At 45.0% G+C, this 23,878-nt stretch overlaps 1 protein-coding gene across 2 annotated transcripts in view; it reads right to left on the bottom strand.

The window, feature by feature from the left end:
• Nucleotides 1–23,878, bottom strand: part of LOC115177123 (mannosyl-oligosaccharide 1,2-alpha-mannosidase IA) — a 226,980-nt gene that overhangs the window by 117,254 nt on the left and 85,848 nt on the right. For both annotated transcript variants that reach the window (XM_029737661.1, XM_029737662.1), the window contains exon 2: nucleotides 3,085–3,181. In XM_029737661.1, the coding sequence (XP_029593521.1) occupies nucleotides 3,085–3,181 (97 nt within the window). The remainder of the gene's footprint in view (nucleotides 1–3,084; nucleotides 3,182–23,878) is intronic.

Raw genomic sequence — 23,878 nt, 5'->3', positions numbered from 1 at the left:
CTTAACCAACACAAAAACATCCTGTGGCATCCTGCTTTAGCATTGAATAGCCCCCATGAAATGAAACTTTTTAGGGAAGTTAGAAACCAATATACACAGGTAGTTAGAAAAGCCAAGGCTAGCTTTTTCAAGCAGAAATTTGCTTCCTGCAACACAAACTCAAAAAAGTTCTGGGACATTGTAAAGTCCATGGAGAATAAGAGCACCTCCTCCCAGCTGCCCACTGCACTGAGGATAGGAAACTCTGTCACCACCGATAAATCCACTATAATTGAGAATTTCAATAAGCATTTTTCAACGGCTGGCCATTCTTTCCACCTGGCCACCCCTACCCCAGTCAACAGCACTGCATCCCCCACAGCAACTTGCCCAAGCCTTCCCCATTTCTCCTTCTCCCAAATCCAGTCAGCTGATGTTCTGAAAGAGCTGCAAAATCTGGACCCCCACAAATCAGCCGGGCTAGACAATCTGGACACTTTCTTTCTAAAATTATCTGCCAAAATTGTTGCAACCCCTATTACTAGCCTGTTCAACCTCTCTTTCGTGTCGTCTGAGATTCCCAAAGATTGGAAAGCAGCTGTGGTCATCCCCCTCTTCAAAGGGGGGACACTCTTGACGCAAACTGCTACAGACCTATATCTATCCTACCCTGCCTCTCTAAGGTCTTCGAAAGCCAAGTTAACAAACAGATCACCGACCATTTCGAATCCCACCGTACCTTCTCCGCTATGCAATCTGGTTTCAGAGCTGGTCATGGATGCACCTCAGCCACGCTCAAGGCCCTAAACGATATCTTAACCACCATCGATAAGAAACAGTACTGTGCAGCCGTATTCATTGACCTGGCCAAGGCTTTCGACTCTGTCCATCACCACATCCTCATCGGCAGACTCAACAGCCTTGGTTTCTCAAATGATTGCCTCGACTGGTTCACCAACTACTTCTCCGACAGAGTTCAGTGTGTCAAATCTAAGAGCCTGTTGTCCGGGCCTCTGGCAGTCTCTATGGGGGTGCCACAGGGTTCAATTCTTGGGCCGACTCTCTTCTCTGTATATATCAATGATGTCGCTCTTGCTGCTGGTGAGTCTCTGATCCACCTCTACGCAGACGACACCATTCTGTATACTTCTGGCCCTTCTTTGGACACTGTGTTAACAACCCTCCAGACAAGCTTCAATGCCATATAACTCTCCTTCCGTGGCCTCCAACTGCTCTTAAATACAAGTAAAACTAAATGCATGCTCTTCAACCGATCGCTGCCTGCCTGTCCAGCATCACTACTCTGGACGGTTCTGACTTAGAATATGTGGACAACTACAAATACCTAGGTGTCTGGTTAGACTGTAAACTCTCCTTCCAGACTCACATAAAACATCTCCAATCCAAAGTTAAATCTAGAATTGGCTTCCTATTTCTCAACAAAGCATCCTTCACTCATGCTGCCAAACATACCCTCGTAAAACTGACCATCTTACCGATCCTCGACTTTGGTGATGTCATTTACAAAATAGCCTCCAACACCCTACTCAACAAATTGGATGCAGTCTATCACAGTGCCATCCGTATTGTCACCAAAGCCCCATATACTACCCACCACTGCGACCTGTACACTCTCGTTGGCTGGCCCTCGCTTCATACTCGTCGCCAAACCCACTGAGTCCAGGTCATCTACAAGACCCTGCTAGGTAAAGATCCGCCTTATCTCTGCTCGCTGGTCACCATAGCTGCACCCACCCGTAGCATGCGTTCCAGCAGGTATATCTCACTGGTCACCCCCAAAGCCAATTACTCCTTTGGCCGCCTCTCCTTCCAGTTCTCTGCTGCCAATGACTGGAACGAACTACAAAAATCTCTGAAACTGGAAACACTTATCTCCCTCACTAGCTTTAAGCACCAGCTGTCAGAGCAGCTCACAGATCACTGCACCTGTACATAGCCCATCTATAAATAGCCCAAACAACTACCTCTTCCCCCTACTGTATTTATTTATTTTGCTCCTTTGCACCCCAGTATTTCTACTTTGCACACTCATCTACTGTCAAATCTACCATTCCAGTGTTTTAATTGCTATATTGTATTTACTTCGCCACCATGGCCTATTTATTGCCTTTACCTCCCTTATCTCACCTCATTTGCTCACATTGTATATAGACTTATTTTTCTACTGTATGTTTACTTCATGTGTAACTCTGTGTTGTTATATGTGTCGAACTGCTTTGCTTTATCTTGGCCAGGTCGCAGTTGTAAATGAGAACTTGTTCTCAACTTGCCTACCTGGTTAAATAAAGGTGAAATAAATAAAATAAAACTTACAGACGTAAGATCTTAAGTTGAGCCAGTTTGCTAGTGGAGGAAAATAATCGTGCAGCAAAAGGAAATGTGAATGATTAATGAACATTTTGGCAGGGGTTGATACATTTTTCGTAAGGGAAAATCAAGTCTAAACTTTCTAAACGGAAATGACAAACTTTAGAAGCCTTGCTAAAACCTCCAATACACTACACGTTTTAATGTCCTGCATTGCAGGAAATTTCTCCATACTGATCAAATTAAAATCCGACATCTGTAGGGCTATGAAATACAACCAGACATCATACAGAGGTTGGATAAGGTCTCTTTTGTAGGTCTTAATTCCAGCACATGGGGAAGAGAGAAGGCTGAGTTATCACCCTTTTTGCATAATGTATGGCATTTACATGAATACTACAGTACAATTCACATTTACATGTATTTTCTATTCGGGAAGACACATTATCGTATTACATGATGAGAGACAGAGAAGAGATGCCATCAAACCTCTGAGAGAAAGGTGAGCATTGTTTCACACAATGGCCTTAATACTCCACAATCCCAGTAGACAGGATGTGGAGGAAGTCAGGCGTGTCAGACAGACAAAGGCCCACCAACCCAATCCTCATTAAAAGATGATCCCACTTTTATTAAGAGCTTTATCACCGGATATCCTGTCACTCAGGTGTACATGACTGTTTTTGACAAAGACTGTAAGACCTTCGCGAGCAGCTCCCCAGTAACCTGTGGGGGCCTATGGGGCCTTTTAGCTTGGGGCCACAAAACACTACTCACCAAACATGTTCCCAATGTGGCCATTCCTGGTCAGGGGCCGTAGCTCGTTCTTGCCCCAGGCGAAGCTCTTGTAGTTGTCCCAGGCAAACTTCATCATCTGAAACATAAAAACAGGTGATGGGGTTATGAACACAGGTCAGTCACTAAACTGATGGCAAACCACCTGATTCACAACAACAGTCTTAATTAACCTGGAATGGTGGCCTGCAGCAATGTCAATGATGGATTATTGTTTTGCTGTGGATTTAAGACAGGCATGCAATTATCACACATAAACCACACTGGTAAACAACGCCATTGACAATACCCCCAACTAACCCTGTTAAATCAAATTAAAAACAAGGTGGATCGCCATTCTCCTTCCAAAAACCTTCCAAGATCTCCTCAATTAAAAATAATCATGTTTTTTCCCACTGACTGATATGGTCAAAGTGATTTAATTGTGTTATGCCAACAATAAAAGTAATCAAGTTTTCTGCATTTTAGGCAGTGTAAAATGAATGGGTTTAGGGTAGAATGGTATCTACAGAACAATTTTTTAAATGTATTTAACTAGGCAAGGCAGTTAAGAACATATTCTTATTTACAATGACGGCCTACCCCGGCCAAACCCAGATGACACTGGGCAAATTGTGCGCCACCCTATGGGACTCCCAATCACAGCCGGATGTGATTCAGCCTGGATTCGAACCAGGGACTGAAGTGACGTCTCTTGCACTGAGATGCAGTGACTTAGACCGCTGCGCCACTCAGGAGCCCAATTGAATGATTATGACTGGAAGAGCCCATGCATCAAATGAATGCATAAATTCATGACTAGGCAGAGACTGACAGCAGCCGAGGCAATGTTTCAGGCAATGTTCTTGTTTGTTTTCTCTTCTCTAGGAGGCGATACACTTAGAGAGTTTATTTGTTAATATGTACTTTTTGTTTTGATGTTGAGTAAAGGCTATGCAAGTTCGTGCTCTGTGTGGCTGAGCTCTGTGTGGCTGAGCTCTGTGTGGCTGAGCTCTGTGTGGCTGAGCTCTGTGTGGCTGAGCTCTGTGTGGCTGAGTTCTGTGCGGCTGACTTTCTGGAAACTATGTTGCAGACCTCCAGTACAATCACCTGGACGTCTGTCAGAGCATTTTTTTCTGTAGTGAAATATATTGTACTATCAACGAGGATAATAATATTAACAGCAAATGAACTTCTGAATATGAATCAATCATAAAAATCACAAAAGGAAGACTTAAGGCCACTGATATACATGTAAATATTGAAACCAAAGCATAATTCCTACTTCCTGTAAATCTTCCACTGAGGAAATTGGCTAACCACCACACCAGAATTTGATTTGGTTGACTGACACAACAAGAATAGTCTTTTTCAGAGGCGGAGTGGTAATATGATGTGATTTATATCGTGAATACTGAATGAGTCTGTGGTAGTCTCCAGAGGTTAAGTGAGAACAGGCTAGCAGCATCCATCTAAGCCCAAGGCACACATGCAACATATACTGAACCAAAATATAAACCACAACATGTAAAGCGTTGGTGCCATGTTTCATGAAATAAAAGATCTCAGAAATGTTCCATATGCACAAAAAGCGTATTTCTCTCAAATTTGGTGCACAAATTAGTCTATGAGAGAGTGTTCTCACATATAACAGCGAAAGCCTCCGTAACAGAGAGGGAAGACATTCTTCAGATCTAAAAGCACTAGCAACTGGTGAAAAAAGGGGTCAAGGTTCAAGAAAGGCTGAGAGCCCTAGCTGGTGCTACCTGGGCTTGGTGAGTTACAGCAGTAATGGAGTCAGCTCGGCTAACATCAATACAGGTCGGGCTTTCAGAGACCATGAGAGCAGAGTGAATGGTAGAAACAGGCAGAAACAACAACATCCTGCTTTGTGGCCTAATGCAGGTTTAAACAAACGCTTGCTCACTCATCCACACACACAGGGATGCGACAGTCACCACAGGTGCACACTCAGTGTCATTGTTGAGCCTTTGCAGAATAGTCGTCCCAGCCAATTTGAGTGGGCATCATTTCAAAAGAAGCTTTCTCGCCTTGAGATATGCCAATATTAACGCCAATAATTTATGCAGGACCGTATCCAGTGAAAGTAAAGAACTAGCTTGAGACGTGATTTAGGGATTAGCATCAAGGATATTGATGGTGCAAATTTGTTTGCATGGCAATAACTCTTCAGGCAGGGCCAGAAAGACTAACATAGGTTTTGGGTTCAAAAGAGGACACTAAAGTTTACAATACCAGACAAAATACTTTTCCTCAGAGCAAAGGATTCAGGTTTCAGTTGAAATACACTTTTTCTAAACGCTAGTCTTGCTCTACTCCCCAGGGATAAAACATTTATTTGACATAAATGCTAGGGTTTTGTAAACATTTGAACTCTGTGTTAACCTGATCTGGACTGGGGAAGCTCTGCAGTTAAAGCACACAATAACTGAGTGTGTAGAGATTGCAGAATGCAATAATTATATCCCCTGACAATGTTGTGATCAGTAGGGAGGCGTGAGATGACCAGGGTCGGAGACCGCCAGGATCACAGGCCTAACATGCCATGATGATCATCATCATCATCAGCAGCAGCAGCAGCAGCACACACACACACACACACACACACACACACTCAGAGACCACACCAATCGATAGCACCCACTACAGCCCCCCCCCCCCACTACAGCCCTAGCACACTTCCACCCAGACAACCTTTCTAGGAGAGAAAATGGATGGGGGCAAACTGTTGCCAGGGGTAAATACGCTAGACACACGGCGCCTGTCGTAACTGCTCTTTGGCTCATTAATTGGCTGGTTGTTGGGCAAAGCAGTTCAATAGCAGCCAGTGATTAAAATGAATCACACATTTATCAGGATGCAATTTGCCAATTCCATTCCCTGAGGTCGGAAGTCAATGCTTTCCAACCTGATTCTCGAGGATTTTCGCACGACAACACTCGACATGAAAAACAAGATGGCTTAGAGCGCTTCAGTGAACATACTACCACCAAACAGCTTTATCAAAATCTCCTGGGAAAGATGCAGTATCACCGGTTTTGATCGTAGCAAATACAACAAAATGATGAGCAAAGAAAATCATTACAGGGGAAATTTGTTTTCCTTCCATTAATGAGAAAACTCACTGTCTGATCATTTGACGAAAGGCACTGAAAGACTTTAGGCTTTGTAATCAAAATCAGCTGTAAATAAGCAGCAGCTGTAGATATGCAGCAAACGCCACAAATACACCATGGACATGCCAAGTCTGGTATGGGGTCCATTTTAGGACACCCTCAGCCTCAAGGAGGGTTGACGATTGACACAAAAAGGGCTGAGGCTGAGGGTGGCCTAAAATGGATACCATACTCTAGGTCACAACTACCCTCTCCTCTGTAAAGGGATAAAAGAGCAGAATATTGGCCAGCAGGAAATACAACGAGCCCCTAGTGTGTAAACCACTACCCCTGGAGCAGATTAAAATAAGGGGCAGCCATTAATAACTGGCTGCTGGTTCTCTTCAGCCTATCAGCCCAGCACGGTTTCTCAGCAGGGCACACACACTGGCCTGTCTTTACTCAGCTCTGGACAGATAGCATGGCATGCTGGGAAGAAAAAGGGCTTCTGTAATGGAGCAGGGCACATGAAGAGAAGGTGACAACAGGACCTTTAACCCGATGGTTTTTCCTGAACTAAGGCTGGGCAACGGATAGAACTGGCACTGAATGTCCTAAAGGCAAAATTATATGGTGTCATATTAGGACAGCCTCATCCCCAAAGACTATATACACCTTCTCTTCAATTTCTTCCAGTACGCACCAATCAACAGTTTGCTGTGCTGTTGCGGCTGCAGAGACAACATCTCGAGAGCTTGTGACTACAAGGTTCCATCTGCAAAAGGAAGATTCTGAGATAATTGGCTTTAAAGTTCCGAACCCTCATTGGTTTGAATGGTGTATTCTTTTAGACTTAACAACATGAATTGGGGTATTTAGAGTACAATATAGGTAGACAGCATTCAAGGTTACGTCACTAACTCAATTGTAGATAGAAACGTATAGCATATGTGTTTGTGCACTCTCCAAGGTGATTCATACCTTACCCTTATTATGAATTATTAATCATCACGGCACAAAGTAATGCTAGCAGAAAAACAAGCTTAAACGTTTGTATTGAGAGAGCCTGTAACGTCATGTACTAAGTGGAGGGGATTGGGAGCCTGGTGGTCATTAATATAGACCAGATCTGTTGTGTTAGAATGGACATGCAACAGCAGCTCTGAACATAGCTTGTAGGGTTTAAACAGGGTTTTAACACACAGCTTAGCAGCAAACTGCAATCTTTTATTTTTTACTGGATCCAATATAGAATGTTGCTATATAAAGTCATCCATACATTATGCATTCATTCATCCAAAGTCATCCATCCAAATGTATTCATTCCAAATGCTTTACTCAAAATACTCACATCAACTCGGCAAAAAAAGAAACGTCCTCTCACTGTCAACCGCGTTTATTTTCAGATAAACTTAACATGTGTAAATATTTGTGTGAACATAACAAGATTCAACAACTGAGACATAAACTGAACAAGTTCCACAGACATGTTACTAACAGAAATGGAATAATGTGTCCCTGAACAAAGGGGAGGGTCAAAATCAAAAGTAACAGTCAGTATCTGGTGTGGCCACCAGCTGCATTGAGTACTGCAGTGCATCTCCTCCTCATGGACTGCACCAGATTTGCCAGTTCTTGCTGTGAGATGTTACCACACTCTTCCACCAAGGCACCTGCAAGTTCCCTGACATTTCTGGGGGGAATGGCCCTAGCCCTCGCCCTCCGATCCAACAGGTACCAGACGTGTCCAATGGGATTGAGATCCGGGCTCTTCGCTGGCCGTGGCAGAACACTGACATTCCTGTCTTGCAGAAAATCACGCACAGAACGAGCAGTATGGCTGGTGGCATTGTCATGCTGGAGGGTCATGTCAGGATGAGCCTGCAGGAAGGGTACCACATGAGGGAGGAGGATGTCTTCCCTGTAACGCACAGCGTTGAGATTGCCTGCAATGACAACAAGCTCAGTCCGATGATGCTGTGACACACCGCCCCAGACCATGACGGACCCTCCAAATCGATCCTGCTCCAGAGTACAAGCCTCGTGTAACGCTTACTCCTTCGAAGAAAAACACGAATCCAACAATCACCCCTGGTGAGACAAAACCATGACTTGTCAGTGAAGAGCACTTTTTGCCAGTTCTGTCTGGTCCAGCGATGGTGGGTTTGTGCCCATAGGCAACGTTGTTGCCGGTGATGTCTGGTGAGGACCTGCCTTACAACAGGCCTACAAGCCCTCAGTCCAGCCACTCTCAGCCTATTGTGGACAGTCTGAGCACTGGTGGAGGGATTGTGCGTTCCTGGTGTAACTCGGGCAGTTGTTGTTGCCATCCTGTACCTGTCCCACAGGTGTGATGTTCGGATGTACCAATCCTGTGCAGGTGTTGTTACACGTGGTCTGCCACTGCGAGGACGATAAGCTGTCCGTCCTGTCTCCCTGTAGCACTGTCTTAGGCGTTTCACAGTACGGACATTGCAATTTATTGCCCTGGCCACATCTGCAGTCCTCATGCCTCCTTGCAGCATGCCTAAGGCACGTTCACGCAGATGAGCAGGGACCCTGGGCATCTTTCTTTTGGTGTTTTTCAGAGTCAGTAGAAAGACCTCTTTAGTGTCCTAAGTTTTCATAACTGTGACCTTAATTGCCTACCGTCTGTAAGCTGTTAGTGTCTTAACGACCGTTCCACAGGTGCATGTTCATTAATTGTTTATGGTTCATTGAACAAGCATGGGAAACAGTGTTTAAACCCTTTACAATGAAGATCTGTGAAGTTATTTGGATTTTTACAAATTATTTTTTAAAGACAGGGTCCTGAAAAAGGGACGTTTCTTTTTTTGCTGAGTTTACATCCCATTACATACAAAGAGATTAGGACTGTATCAAGCATATTTGGGCTAAAGAGAGCTTTTATTTTTGATTGGAGAAGCAGTGCATCACATTGGAAATGTATCAACTGCATTGAATGTAATTCTTAGAAACCCAAATGGTGCTTCCAGCGTGGATTGGATCACTGAGCTGGTGCATAACAAACACGTTATCGAACACATGGCATCGCAAGCTGTGCAGGGACCAACATGTGTACAGTCTGCACCCAAAAGAGGTAGAGAGAGAAAGCCCGTGCTTCGACTGGCAAGCCGCAACGCTTTGTAGCCTTTTCCGGATGCCTAACTATGGCAGATCTCCCGCTTAGCCAGCACAGTGAGGATCCTCGTCACAATGATATTTAATCGATACCTTCATGGTTATGTGAGACCCTTCAAAGTGCCTGCTCTTAAATTATAAATCCCTCCGCATCGCAAAGACTGAAAGAGGGAAAACATTTGACAGGCATTCAGTACCCAACTACAGAGAGTTAGCATGTATGGAACGATGGCGATGGAGAGAGGGCTAAATCAATTAGCAGGATGGCTAAGTAAAACCACTTCTTTGGCAGAGGGTAAGATTGTAGGAAAGGAAGGAAAACGTACAGTGTGGTACATCCGTCAGTATTCGTTGGCGTGAAAGCTGTAAGGTGAGAGAGAGACGATGGAAGGCGGTAGTGAGGGACGACGCATAGACTGATTAAAGAGGGTAAAACTGAACTAACAGCCATCCAGGAGCCAGTGTGGGAAGAGGAGCTTTTTTAGAGAGCAGAAGGTACTGTACACTGGTGTAAACACCCTTGCTATTGCTGACAGAAAGACAGGAATCGGGAATATTATTAGTATAGCATAGGAAACTGACAGAAAGCTTTCCAGATCACACTTTTGAAGGTTATCAACCCTTTAATGGCACTGCATTCCTTAAAAATCAGGTTCCTGGAAATCCAAGGTATATGCATGCTGATCGCCGAATAAGGACACTCACAGTGGCACCATTTTTCACATCCCTGATAACAGAGAATAGAGAGTGAACAAGACATTTTTCATATGGAAGGGTACTGTGGGTTAACCACTTCCACCGTGCTGGCTAAAATAGCTCCCACCTCACCTCCATGCAGTTACAATTGTCTATTGCTTCAAGAGGGGTTTGCCTTCACTATTAAGCCCAATATCTGAGGTGAAAGTTATAGTGAAGCGAATGCCAACCTGCACTGCTCTCCTGTCTACCCCATACCTTCCTCAAACCATTCTGCCCAGCAACAGGGTAGACTTGTTTGATATGAAAAGCAATGGTCTGTGAGCCTATTGAGCCTATTCAGTCCATGTACAAGTACATACGGTCCAGAATGCTCAGTCGGTTGGAGCATGTTGCTGGAGGAGACATCAAGGTTGTCAGTTCAATTTCCACCTCACATATGTCATAATAACACTTGCTATGTGATAATAAGTCATTTTAGATAAATGTACGTTAGATGAACACGTCATAGTACATGAGAAGTAACAAGTGGGTTCTCAGGGGATGAATAAAGGAATGAATAAGTGGGAGTCTATTCTACACTGATACACACAAGACAGCGTCAGTCAGGCAATCATCTATCCCACGTCTTAGTCCTCCATCTCCTACAAAGCTGTCAATCAAACCATCATCCGCTCTCCCTCCCGGTAAGAATGGTACAGTTCCCATCCTATCTCATTTGGCCAACCACTGCTCCCAGCGGGAATGCTGCATTATTCCAAAAAAAAGAGATGACAAAAACCCCCAGATGTATCAATCCCCACTCTGACAGTTTCCATCTTCTATGTCGGGCTTCTAGCCATACATCCTCATTTGGAGGGAAAATGCGAGAATGGGGAAAAAACAGTGCATGTGCATTAGTGGAAGCTTGAAATAGATAAACAAAAGAGTGTGGAATATGGAGATTCATTGTGTTTCTTCACACACACACACACACACACACACACACACAGCAACCCATCACAGCTCACTGTGCAAGGCAGCCATTTAGAAGTCACTTGCTTTAATCACACTCAAGTGCTGAACAGACAGTATTCAAATCCTGACAAGGCCGTGCACAATGAGAGGGACTCTGATCTCTGATGACTCCAATGCCAAGCTACCCTGACTTCAGCAGTATCCGTCTCTCTCTGTCTGTCTGTGTATCTTTCTTTCTTTTTATCTGGTTGATACTGGTTTTATCTCTATCTCTCATACACTATTTGTCCCTCTCTCACCAATAACTTACTTTGAAGGACTAAGAGCTGGAAAATCTCTTCCTCCAAACCCCTACAACACATTGTGAGTGACAAGGAAACTGCATTCAAGATGATGTATATAAACATTACACTTCTACTAAGAGAGGAATTGTATTTAAACTGAACAAGGTGTAAGCCAGGGGCCTCCTCTGGGTCCCAGCACAGAGGGCGTGTTAACCTCTATCTCCACGGGGCCCTCGGGAGCCTAACTGTCCCACTGGGTGTAAAGAGTACCATTAACAATTATAGAGCTGGCCCTGCAGTGTAGAAGACTGAGCACACACACACATACTGAACACACACAGGGCAATACGCCCTCCAGTGGATCAGACAGACAGACACAGACAGAGACACAGAGACAGAGAGACAGAGAGAGGGAGGGAGAGAGAGAGAGAAAAAAACTATACGTCACCAAATAATGTATTAAAACTTATATAGACTTACACAGTTATTATGACACCTTCCTGAGGACGTCCTCCAACCTATCAGAGCTCCTGCAGCATGAACTGACATGTTGTCCACCCAATCAAAGGATCAGATATTTAATATAGTACTGATAGCATAAGATACAGCTAGCTACCACTGCAGTGCAACAAATGGTAGTTGGCTCAAAGAGAGAGAAAGACAATAGTTGAACAGTTTTCAACAAATTAATTTCTTCAAAAATGAAGCAAATTTTGTTCACTTTCAGTTTCACTTACTTAGCTAGCAAATGCAGCTAGCTAGTTTACCCTACTCAAACACCCAGCTCAAACAGAAGGATGCTATGTTAGCTAGATGGCTATGACTATCCAACACAACACTGGAACTCTTCCAAGTCAAGGTAAGCTTTTTGGTTTTTATTTATGTAACTGCTTACTGACTGTACACTGTAACGTCACTGCATGATTGTAGTGGGTTTATTAACACATTAGTTCTATTAGCTATGTTGACTAGGACGTTACTTTAGCTAATATGGTGACAATGATGTAGGCTGTGTGTAGCGGTTAGCATTCATGATATGAAGGTTTGGTTTGGAAAGGTTTTTTCGCCTGGTCACATACAGCTGATGTGTTGTGCATTGAAGTCCACAAACGAAGGGAAAAGGTGAGAGGGGGAGAGTTCATAGAGGAGAGAAGGAATACAACGTGGCTGCTATGAAAGTGAACTGCGTTTACGCGTGATCAGGGGTGTATTAATTCCGCCGATTCTGTTGAAAAACGTTTCTTAAAGAGAAGCAAACGAAACAGGGATAAAAAAAATGCCTACATTTGTCCATAGAAACTCTTGTTTGTCTGTCTGTCACCTACTGACAGCTAAATATAGTGAGAGCAGAAGGGACACAGTACTACTGCGGTCTCTTGCCGCTAGCAATGTGTGTGTGTGTGTGTGTATTTGTATATACTGTATGTGTGTGCTTGCATGTGTCAGTAATAGAGTGGTACGCATGTTTCAATGCGTTTCTTGGAGAGACAGACACATAAACAATGCACACATTTACACACACATTTACACACACACACATCTCAATAAACACTGAAGCAGAATAACTCTGAATAACCTTTCGTTCAAATACAGTACTAGGTATGCAGTTATAATACTAGCCTAAATACAGTAGGGGTGTGTACGTAGGTGTTTATGCAAATCCCTTCCCTCCCATGTGTCTGTGTGTGTGTGTGTGTGTGTGTGTGTGTGTGTGTGTGTGTGTGTGTGTGTGTGTGTGTATCTATGGCTGCGTTTACACAGGCTAATTGGTCTTTTGACTAATCAGATCAGCTCTGAAAAAGATCTGATGTGAAACGATCTGATGTGATTGGTCAAAAGACCAATTTGTGGAAAAAAGATCAGAATTGGGATGCCTGTGTGAACGCAGCCAATGTGCATTTGTGCAAGTTTTTTTGCCCACCATCCAAAGCCAGCAAAAATACTTCACCTTTAAACAGTCCCCAACCAAATAGTATGATACTGTTCAATGTTGACCACAAAACCTCAGAAAAAAAGGATAATTTCACACCACATACAGTAAGAAGGGGGCTCCATAAATATTCATATAGCGCGCCTCCAAGAGCTCGCTGCTGTCCGCCTTCCCTCCAGACACGTTGTGTAATGCAATTGTTATGTTTGTGCCACGAGCGGGGAAGTGTCTCTTTAAGCTGAGAAGGGTAGGGAGGATCATTGGTAATAAATCACCCCTCCACCCTGGCGTGGCAGTTCCAGACAGGAGGCCTTAACGAGGTGCTGTGTCATCACCTGGAGGGGGAGGAAGAGGGGGAGGAAGAGGGGGAGCCGATGGGGACCTCTGGCAGAGAATGCACCGCATCAGCTCCACACCTCTTCACACCCTACCTCTCCCCTCCTTCTCCCCACTCCCCTCACCAACTACCACTGGCTCCTACATCAGTGAGGAGCCATTTCCTCCCAGTAAAAAAAAACACAATTATATGGAGAGGCTCGAGTAGCCTACTGTAGCAGGACCCTGAAGGCCACCGGGGGGGGGGTCTAACTCAGCCGCCCAACTCAGCACAATCCTGCGGTCGATTATCACAAGACGAAAATAAAGGAGGCACCGCGACAAAGGGACAGCAGGATATACAGAGAGCTGTAAAGTAGCTAGTTCGCATAGAAATAATGGCTGTCTGCTAGCTCCACTTGGCTACTGAACGACTGAACACAGCCCTAATGGCAATTAGAGGGAGTGATTTGTTTGAGTCATACAGGTATATATTCAATGGGATAAAAACAGTGTGACGGAATGTTTGTTTGGGTAAATGTATTGAAATTCTAATGGTTCAGATGGCTCTGCATCTGACAAAAGGGATGCTGGAAAATGCACAGCATGCTTGGAAATAATTTACCTTGTCAAATGGTGTCAATAGAGAACATGTATTCAATACAGAATGTTGAACACCCTGTCTCCTTTGGCCGCAATGCTACGTTCACAGTAATTGTATACTTGGAACATAATAGATTTTTCTTTGCCATGGAAACATTTTGCCATCTTTTACAAGCACAACTAATTAAAAGTACATGGTCCTTGGTTTTCGCCGTCCAATTTCGTCTAACTACAGTACTTATTTGAAATATTATCATTCACCTTATTAATGAAAAACAGGGTGGAACATTTCTGCAAATCATTTTTTTTATATAAAAATCACTTTGAAACACCATTAAATCAGTCCTTCCACTGAGTATTTGCTCTATCTCTTAATCTCCCCCTCTCTCTCTCTCTTTCTCTCTCTCTCTCAAACACACACACAAGCATATACACTACCTATCGTAGAGAATCTATTAGTTTATATCAAAATACTGCATCCCGTATTCCTATCCATGTCAAAAGGATAAAACAGCCTAATGAGCAATTTGAAGATTCAAGATCGACTATGAGGTGACTCTCCTCTGTGTACGTGTGTGTGTACCTGTGTGTGTGAGCTGTGTGTGTTCGCCAGCCTCTGTGTGCGTGCATGTGTTTGCTCCTGCCTGCCTGCCTGCGTGTCTGCTCGTCTCTACCTCTCTCCAGCAGAGAACTTTACCCACTTTGCTTCCAATCGGATCATTAGGAGAGTGTGCATGGCCTGTGCCAAGAGGCCTCCAGAGTCTACAGACGTTAAGACTCCATGAAAGATTCATGCCGGGAGAGTAAAATAGCCACAAACAGCCTATTTAAATGGCTGGTTTGGGGTCCTGGGCCCTAGTGATGGTGCTGACCCGGGTTTCGGTCAGCTATAACTGCCCCCATTAGACCTCATAGGGGAGCAATGAGGAGAGAAAGAGAGAGGCACAATGGAGCTCTGTCCGATATATAAAATAGCCATGCTTATTTAAGAGCAATAGTCATTCAGTAATAAGTCCTTGTATTAAAGGCAATGACTAGGTGTAACGATATTTAGTCCAATTGGTAATTGAGGCGTTTGTTATATCTTCCCTTTGATGTGATTGGCGTATATTTGCCCTCTGGCATGCTTTAGTTATCTCTGTGGAGTTCTGTGTGGGCCGTGCCCGCTACTTTCTGCCCGCAGGACACGGAGGCGGCACTGGCTGCCTCGCAGTGCCAGTCAGAGTGGGCAAAGAGCAGGCACAGGGGAGGCTGGGGAGATGGCAGGACAGGGGCCCAGGTTCCCTGGCCTGTTTGTTCATCAGTGTACCCTTAACATGGTCAACTTGCCCAATGGGCACCAGGCTGCTGGACAGAGTGGGCAGACCACCAACCACTAATGGGCATGGGGATGGAGAGAAGGGGGCAAGGCTAGGGAGGGAGGTCCAGAGCCCTGAAGGCACAGCAAAGCTACAAGGGGGCTTGGTGGTCATGGACAGTCATAAGGGACACAGAGATCAGGGATCAGCAATATGTGTACTGGTGAGTGGGGACCCCTAGGGAAGAGGCTGTTGACCAGTGAGGCAAAAGTCTATATGTGAGGGTAGAATTTCTGTAAATTCCCTGAAATGATTGTATTTGCATAAACAAATGCTAGTGTAATCCCAAAATCCACATACTGATTTATAGGATTTAATATGCAGAGGCATCAACACAACATCTTTCCTTTAGATTCCGTCTAAGCCGAGGGAGAAAGACAGCGCGGTAGTAGTGGGTAAGGTAAGACACTTCAGAATACAGTATATCATGGTTCAAATGAGTAATTTATTTGTCCCACAACTTCAGTGGAGTTACATACTGGGGACTGTAAGGTTGCAGGTTGACAAACGCACAAAGCTAAAGTGAAATAGTCCGACTTTCGCTTCTCTTTTCATTTTCTCCGGATCACCGGGCTGGCCCAATCGATAAGCGCTGCAAGAGAAGTTGATGAACTTTGAAGCGGTGCATGTCGGTGGAAGTCAAGTGCTAGCTCTCTGAAGTTCTCTGGGAAAAAAAACACTGTTCACAAAAAGGCCAGCACCACCCTCTCTTCTCCCCTCCCCACCCCTCACCTCAACCATCTTCCTGACCACAGCTCTGAGCTCTCCCTCCCGTACGCCAATGCAACAATAAAGCATACATCAAGGGGACGAGGTCCAAAATGGTGGGCTCGTGAAAATAAATACAAACCCATACCAAACGTGTATTATTTGAGCGAGGGAAGAGGAGGAGGAGAGGATGGAAAAAGCGGGGATAGAAGGACATGCACGGAGGAGCGGAAAGTAATTTGTGAGCAAGAAATTGCCAATTTGAGTGTGCTGCCTGGGGATATGGTTCCTCTTTATGTTCCCATGGCATGTGTTCTGTGGATAATGACAGTGAGAGGCCACGCTTATTAGAGCTCAATCCGCCAACAACCCATAACTTCAAAAGGAGTGTTTTTCATGGGGATCCACAGGTGTTTCTTTCCACTTACGGTAAACATTTTTAGAGAAGGGTGGAATGCAGCGGTCTTGTTTTAAGAGAGAGGGAGAAGTGCAAGGAGAGCAGTTTTATGTCTGGGAGGGTGGAGGGTGAGGAAACGGGACGCTGTTAATTGCCTTCCCAAATCAAGGTAATGCAAGGTGAACTGGTTCTAAAATTAGGAAGTCATCAAACTGGAAGGTCTGTCTGTCTGTCTGTCTGTCTGCCTGCCTGCCTGCCTGCCTGTCTGTCCTTCTGTCTCTCGTTCTGTTTGCCTGAGCAACTAGCTTTCTACCCTCCCTTACCTGTCTGAATATCACATAGCACATCACTACCCCAGACTGTCTCAACAGTTCCACACCATCCATTCCACTTACCAAATGACAGAATTAATCGTTTCATCGTGTTGACCAGCTGTCACAGTCTGACAGGCAGTCAAGTGACTGAGATCGTCAAGGGTATGACAAAACACCGCTTTTCGATTTTAGAGCAATCCACATAGGTCCTTCTATCAAAATCCAGTCAAATTGGTTGACAGATCTGAATTGGTTCAGCAATCTGTCAATCACCAGACCAGCCCGTGGTGAGGTGAAAGTGTGTCCATCAGGACTTCTACCAGACACAGTTGGCATCAGTCGGTGGGCTGTTTATACCCTGCGCTGTGCCAGTCTAGCTCCTCAACCAACACGGTATGTGTCCACCATTGCTGACATCCCTAAATCAATATGAATATGGACAGCCTTGGTACCAGTCCTTGGTGTGCTTTCCCCAGACATTTAGACTATAATCAATGTGCTCTGAAAGGCATATCTGACTAATGGTTTATTACTTTAACAGTGCCATCCTCTGAACAGGCTCTCTTATTCTACCTGTCGGGTCTAGAGCCCTTTGGGGCTGCTAGCTTCAAAACACCTCCCTCCCTCACGCAGTACATCAAAACCTAAGACAGCCCCTTTGAACTCTGTGGTGTCACCAGCCCAAACACTGCTTTTATCCCCGAGAGAGAGAGAGAGAGAGAGAGAGAGAGAGAGAGAGAGAGAGAGAGAGAGAGAGAGAGAGAGACAGAGAGAGAGAGAGAGAGAGAGAGAGAGAGAGCGCATGCGTGTGGGTGGGTGGGTGCGTCTGCGTGTGTGACTTATCCTGGGAAATGACAGAAAGTTGTGAACACTGCCATCATCTCTCAGTTTTACCTTATTATTACTGATGGCCCGTGATGGCATTTCCAAGGGAAACAGTGTCCTAGCTTCATCTCACGTAAGAAAAGCCAGCTCGGTAAAAACACAATTTGCCTGGTCAAATTTTTCTTGTAAACATTACATTTGCATATCAGAAAAGTTCCTAAAATAAATAATTATAAAGAAAGGAGGGAATATATTCAGTCTACTGTATATAAACATTGTTTTTTCCTCACTGCGCTCAGCCCGCCACAGGAGTCGCTAGTGCGCAATGGGACAAATTGGCCAAACCCTCCCCTAACCCAGACGACGCTGGGCCAATTGTGTGCCGCCCTGTGTGTCTCCGGGTCGCGGCCGGCTGCGACAGAGCCTGGACTTGAACCCAGAATCTCTAGTGGCCCAGCCAGCACTGCGATGCAGTACCTTAGACCACTGTGCCACTCGGGAGGCCTGGGCTGCTAATCTAAGCCTCAATCCAGGTGGAGCTCTAATAATAGATGATGTCTTTGCTCAGTCAAGGTCTCTATCAAGGAAACGCAGAGCCAGGTTAGTCATATTAATCATCTGTGCTAAAAATATCTTTATGTGAATAGTATCCAACAGTCACTACAATATACAATCACATTCTGCACGTATTCCTATGACATCTACAAATCGCAAAATGCCAAAAATAAAATGGACTCGTGATGCATACCGTGGTTTGGATGTACGACCCAAACAATTATTTTGAATGGTTGCCGTGGAGATATTGATTGTTGAATTCTACAGGAGAGAGGAACATAGCTTTCTCGGCCTGTTCTGGCCTTTATTAAAATCAAGAGACTGATGGATACTGTTCACTCTCCATTCCACAGACATAAATGGAGGAAATCTATGTGGTTCAATATTCCAGGGACTCTTAAACCCCAAGCTGAAAGACATGTAATTGGCTGATGAAATTGACCATATGCTGGCATATTGATCCAGTTGTAGGGATTTTGTTTTTGTTCCACGGTTAAGGAGGGCTAGCTGATTTAGCTCTGCTGCTACATTGATGAATGTGTGTGTGTGTGTGTGTGTGTCCTGTGCTGATAGCATCGCTCTGCGCGGTGGCTGCAGGTCATTTCTGGAGAGCAGTTCAATCATATACTGTTTATAGAAAGATAGTGAACAATAATTAAGCATGGTGACCTGGCCGCTACATCATAACCATCATAACCATCATAACCACAGTGTTGATACGCAGCTTTAGAAACTACGCCACACACACACACACAAAGAAAAAAAGTGTCTTTCGTGGCCGATACATACAGTCGATCTGTAGAAATATAGATCTGACGTCAACGTTTAGACTAACCAGATTGTTGTCATCGGTTGGCCCACGGTTATGGAGAAGACGGCAGAGACAGACGCCACTCTAATGATCTGTTGAATATCTCTATGACCTGAAGACTCCTCCTCCGCGCGGTGGCCTTGGGAAGAATGCCACCTCCCACTCACTCTGCGGTTGTTGTCATGGCATTAGACTGGAGGTTGGACAAACACTATTACAACCTTGGACAAACAGTAAAAAAAAAAAAAAAAACTGCAGTTGTGAGAAAATAATCTTTGTCAATGTGAAAGGAAAAGTGTCGGCTCTATCCTTCCAACACATTTAATTCCACCTATACAGCGACAGTCTCTGACTCCCACACACCGGAAAGTAACAGGGAAGCAGGGAAGCAGGGAAGCTCAGAGCCACCAAACATAACAGAGTAGTCAGGGGCCGCCAGGCTGGACCGCCGCACACTAAATGCGCCGGGAAAGTAGTTATCTGACGACAAATGGTTCCTTGGGAAGCCTATGGGCTGTTTTTGGATATGTCCACTCCTGGACTCCTAAATTGTGATGTGATGGGGGAGTTGGAGAGAGTGGCAGAGTTACAGTTTGTATAATGCCTCTCAGAGTATGTCCATTACGGCCGATCTGGAGACACAGAAAATAAAATAAAAATGGGAATAAGATGCACGATCCACCATGGCAGTTTTGGAACATCACATTATGTTAGTCCCTCATGCCCGTCTCTCAACTTGAATAGACTGTTCCCTCTCCTCTCCTCTTCGCTCCTCTCCAATCCTGTCCTTACCTCTCTGCTCTCCTCTCCCCTCCTGTCCTCTCCTCTCAACTTGATGCCTTTTTTTTGGCAGACAACCAGTCTGTAACAGTCTAAGGTGCATTTAGCCAAAGAGAGGTATTAAGGCCATGGCCAGCCCATAACTCTCCATCTGTTGTGTATGGGCTCTACAGGTGGCTAATGGTTCTGGCACAGGGTGAACCAAGCTCAGACCAGGGCCCGTATTCACAAAGAGTCTCAGAGTAGGAGGTCTGATCTAGGATCAGTTTTGCGTTGTTGATCATAATGACTAAGATCATATAGACAGGAAGGACCTGGTCTTAGATAAGCACTCCTACGTCTACTCTTATTAAGAGAGTTATTACAGTGACGAGAGTTGAAGGAGATTCGCGAGAGTTATAAAAATAGAAATATTGAGAATAGACCTTTTACTGTAACGAGACAATTCTGTTTACACGGCCCTGCTTGGAGAGGGTCAACTGTTTCGCACGCACTGGCCCGACAGTTGGCCCCCTCCAAGCAGGGCCGTGTAAACAGAATTGTCTTCTTGAGGCCAACGCTCCTACAGTAAAAATCGTAATAGCATCGCAATACTTTTGAACAGCTGAAATGTGTAGGCATTTTCCTTATATTATAGACTTGTTTTACTGAGTTTTTATCTGAAATAGCAGTCAAATCTACGCCGTAGCGAAGGTCATCTCAGAACAAAAGTGAGCAGGAACGTAAGCATCAACCGCCCAGTGAATTAACAACAATTAGCTTTTTTTTTCATGTAATGAAAGCCCGATGGTCAGCGGGACCACGCCTGCTCCCGCTCTCCCTCTCTGGCGCTCGAGGGCGCCAGACTGCCTATCATTACGCACACCTGTCACCATCGTTACGCGCACCTACGCTTCACTGGACCCACCTGGACTCCATCACTGTGTTGACTGCCCCTCCTTTATCTGTCTGTTTCTTTGGTTAGATCCCTATGTCAGCATTAACGTCATTGTGTGTTCCAGTCCGGATGCCGTCCTGTGCTTTTCCATGTCCGTTGCTAATTAAAATGTTCACTCCCTGTACCTGCTTCTCGTCCCCAGCGTTGTTCCTTACATCAATGATAATAATCTCTTATTATTGTGCCATGGGATGCCCCTGTTTAGTTATTAATCTACCTGGCGACAGTAGGTGTTTTCGCTTCTGCCTGTGTTCTTTATTTGACTTAGCAAGCGGAGAGGGTGAACCCACAGCTATTCCCAGGCAACATACTGTATTTTATCACAGAGAGTATAATATGTCATGTCTCCTTGTGTTACCCTGAATGACTCCGGATGTCGCTCACCTCTAGGAAATAGCAGCGTTAGTGGTAGTGACGACAAACGGATATTTGACAGCAGTAGACGCAGGATCTCGGTGGTGGTAAAAAGACATGGTTGTTTGTGTGGCACCAGAGTTCAAAGGTGATGATATTAGGGAAGCTTACAAGCCTCTTAACCACTAACCCATTTTCATTACTCCAGGTCATCTCTCATTTGACAGTATGTTACCTCCTGTCAAATGGCCCAATGTTGATCTATGGGAATTATGGCTGTAGCCAATAACATCAATCAGATTGATCATGAGGGACAGGACTGACTGACAGGAAGTTGATTGGAAGTGAAACAACAGGAGACAGAAGCTCTGCTTTGTGGCCTGAAAGTCACTATGGGATTCGTATGGGATTTTTCTCTCTAATTTCTTTCATTATCTCTCTCTCTCTCTGTTTCTGTCTCTTTCTGTTCATCAAAGTGCAGGGCAATATTGCATCAAGGCGCATCAGTATTCACATCAGGCCCTCATTGGCTGGGCACGTGGATTGAGTTCGCATTGATTTGACCCGGTGAAAAACACATTGACAAGCGTAGAAAAGACAGAGAACAAGGTCCTCTTCAGTCGCCTCGCCCTCACGCCTTCACCCAAAGACATCCCCTTATCCCTCTCTCTGCCGGCAAACTGAAGAGGGAAAATGATTTAGATTCATAATTCATTTTTCCCATTAGCATCACCCATGTTCTGTGCACACAAGCATTTTCCAGAGAGGAGATAGAGAGAGAGAAAGGGAGAGAAAATAGGGAGAGGGAGAGAGATCTCTCTCTAGTGTCCGCTAGCTTTTCATTTGAATCTTACATGAATCCAGACCTCCCAATGTTAATCACGGTCCATAGGTTTTCATCATCCTGTGACTCTGACACTAAAATTATTTTCTTTGATTCCTGGGCAGGATAAAGAGAAAATGTTTGTGTGTGTGTGTGTGTGTGTGTGTGCTTGTGACAATTGGAAAGAGCACACTGAAGGACGCTGACGGGATGACCCACACAAATCATTTCTATCAGGCACGTCAGAGTAGGCCTCGACGCCAGGCGGAGGGGTCCTTGGAAATGAAGAACAAAGACTAGCCTGGCGTCATCAGCCTTTTCATTTCACCTCATGACACATATAAAGAAAGTGCTTCAAAAATGTTTTCCGAGAACAGTGGGAGAGAGAGAAAGTCACAGGAGAGAAACAAAACATCCGCCGCAGAAAAGAACGGATGGGTGGACGGTAAGATGAGCAGAGCTCATGTAAGTGAAAGGCATAAAGAAAAAGAGCGAAGAGAATATAGATGGCTAGATAAATAGATGTACTGTAACAAATGGGTTGGTAATGAGTTAGAGAAAGTCAGGAGGAAACATCTCAATCGAATAGGTTTCCGTTGATTGAACCAGCCGGTGCGCCGGAATCTTCTTGAACAACCCATATCTCACACATGCTGAGTTATAGCGGCACATACAGAGAGAGAGAAACACACACACACACAAACACACAGTATAATCAGACGCCAACACCCACAGACACAGTCACACCCACAGACACACACACACACACACACAGACACAGCCACACTAGCAGACACACACACAGACACCAACTTAAATCACATCACCACATGCGCCATTTAACGACCGCAGCGCTAATTTCCCTACAGTTGTGGATGTGACGGTCGCGTAAGCACCAGTTGGAATCATACCCAATTGAGTTACAGCCACATTGAATGCTGGATAGTCAGGAGGGGAAAGAGAAAACGAGAGGAGAGAAGGAGAGAGGAGAGACTGTACAGGGGGAAAGGAGAACAGGATAGGAGAGAAGGAGAGAGGAGAGACTGTACAGGGGGAAAGGAGAACAGGATAGGAGAGAAGGAGAGAGGAGAGACTGTACAGGGGGAAAGAGAACAGGATAGGAGAGAAGGAGAGAGGAGAGACTGTACAGGGGGAAAGAGAACAGGATAGGAGAGAAGGAGAGAGGAGAGACTGTACAGGGGGAAAGAGAACAGGATAGGAGAGAAGGAGAGAGGAGAGACTGTACAGGGGGAAAGAGAACAGGATAGGAGAGAAGGAGAGAGGAGAGACTGTACAGGGGGAAAGAGAACAGGATAGGAGAGAAGGAGAGAGGAGAGACTGTACAGGGGAAAAGAGAACAGGATGGGAGAGAAGGAGAGAGGAGAGACTGTACAGGGGAAAGAGAACAGGATAGGAGAGAAGGAGAGAGGAGAGACTGTACAGGGGGAAAGAGAACAGGATAGGAGAGAAGGAGAGAGGAGAGACTGTACAGGGGGAAAGAGAACAGGATAGGAGAGAAGGAGAGAGGAGAGACTGTACAGGGGGAAAAGAGAACAGGATAGGAGAGAAGGAGAGAGGAGAGACTGTACAGGGGGAAAGAGAACAGGATAGGAGAGAAGGAGAGAGGAGAGACTGTACAGGGAAAGAGAAAAGGATAGGAGGGAAGGAGAGAGGAGAGACTGTACAGGGGGAAAAGAGAAAACGAGAGGAGGGAAGGAGAGAGGAGAGACTGTACAGGGGGAAAGAGAACAGGATAGGAGAGAAGGAGAGAGGAGAGACTGTACAGGGGGAAAGAGAACAGGATAGGAGAGAAGGAGAGAGGAGAGACTGTACAGGGGGAAAAGAGAACAGGATAGGAGAGAAGGAGAGAGGAGAGACTGTACAGGGGGAAAA

This window comes from Salmo trutta, chromosome 37 (genome assembly GCF_901001165.1).
Source record: "Salmo trutta chromosome 37, fSalTru1.1, whole genome shotgun sequence".
Taxonomy (NCBI): Eukaryota; Metazoa; Chordata; class Actinopteri; order Salmoniformes; family Salmonidae; genus Salmo; species Salmo trutta.
Note: the sequence above shows the minus strand (reverse complement) of the source record. Positions and strands in the feature narration are given on the sequence as shown.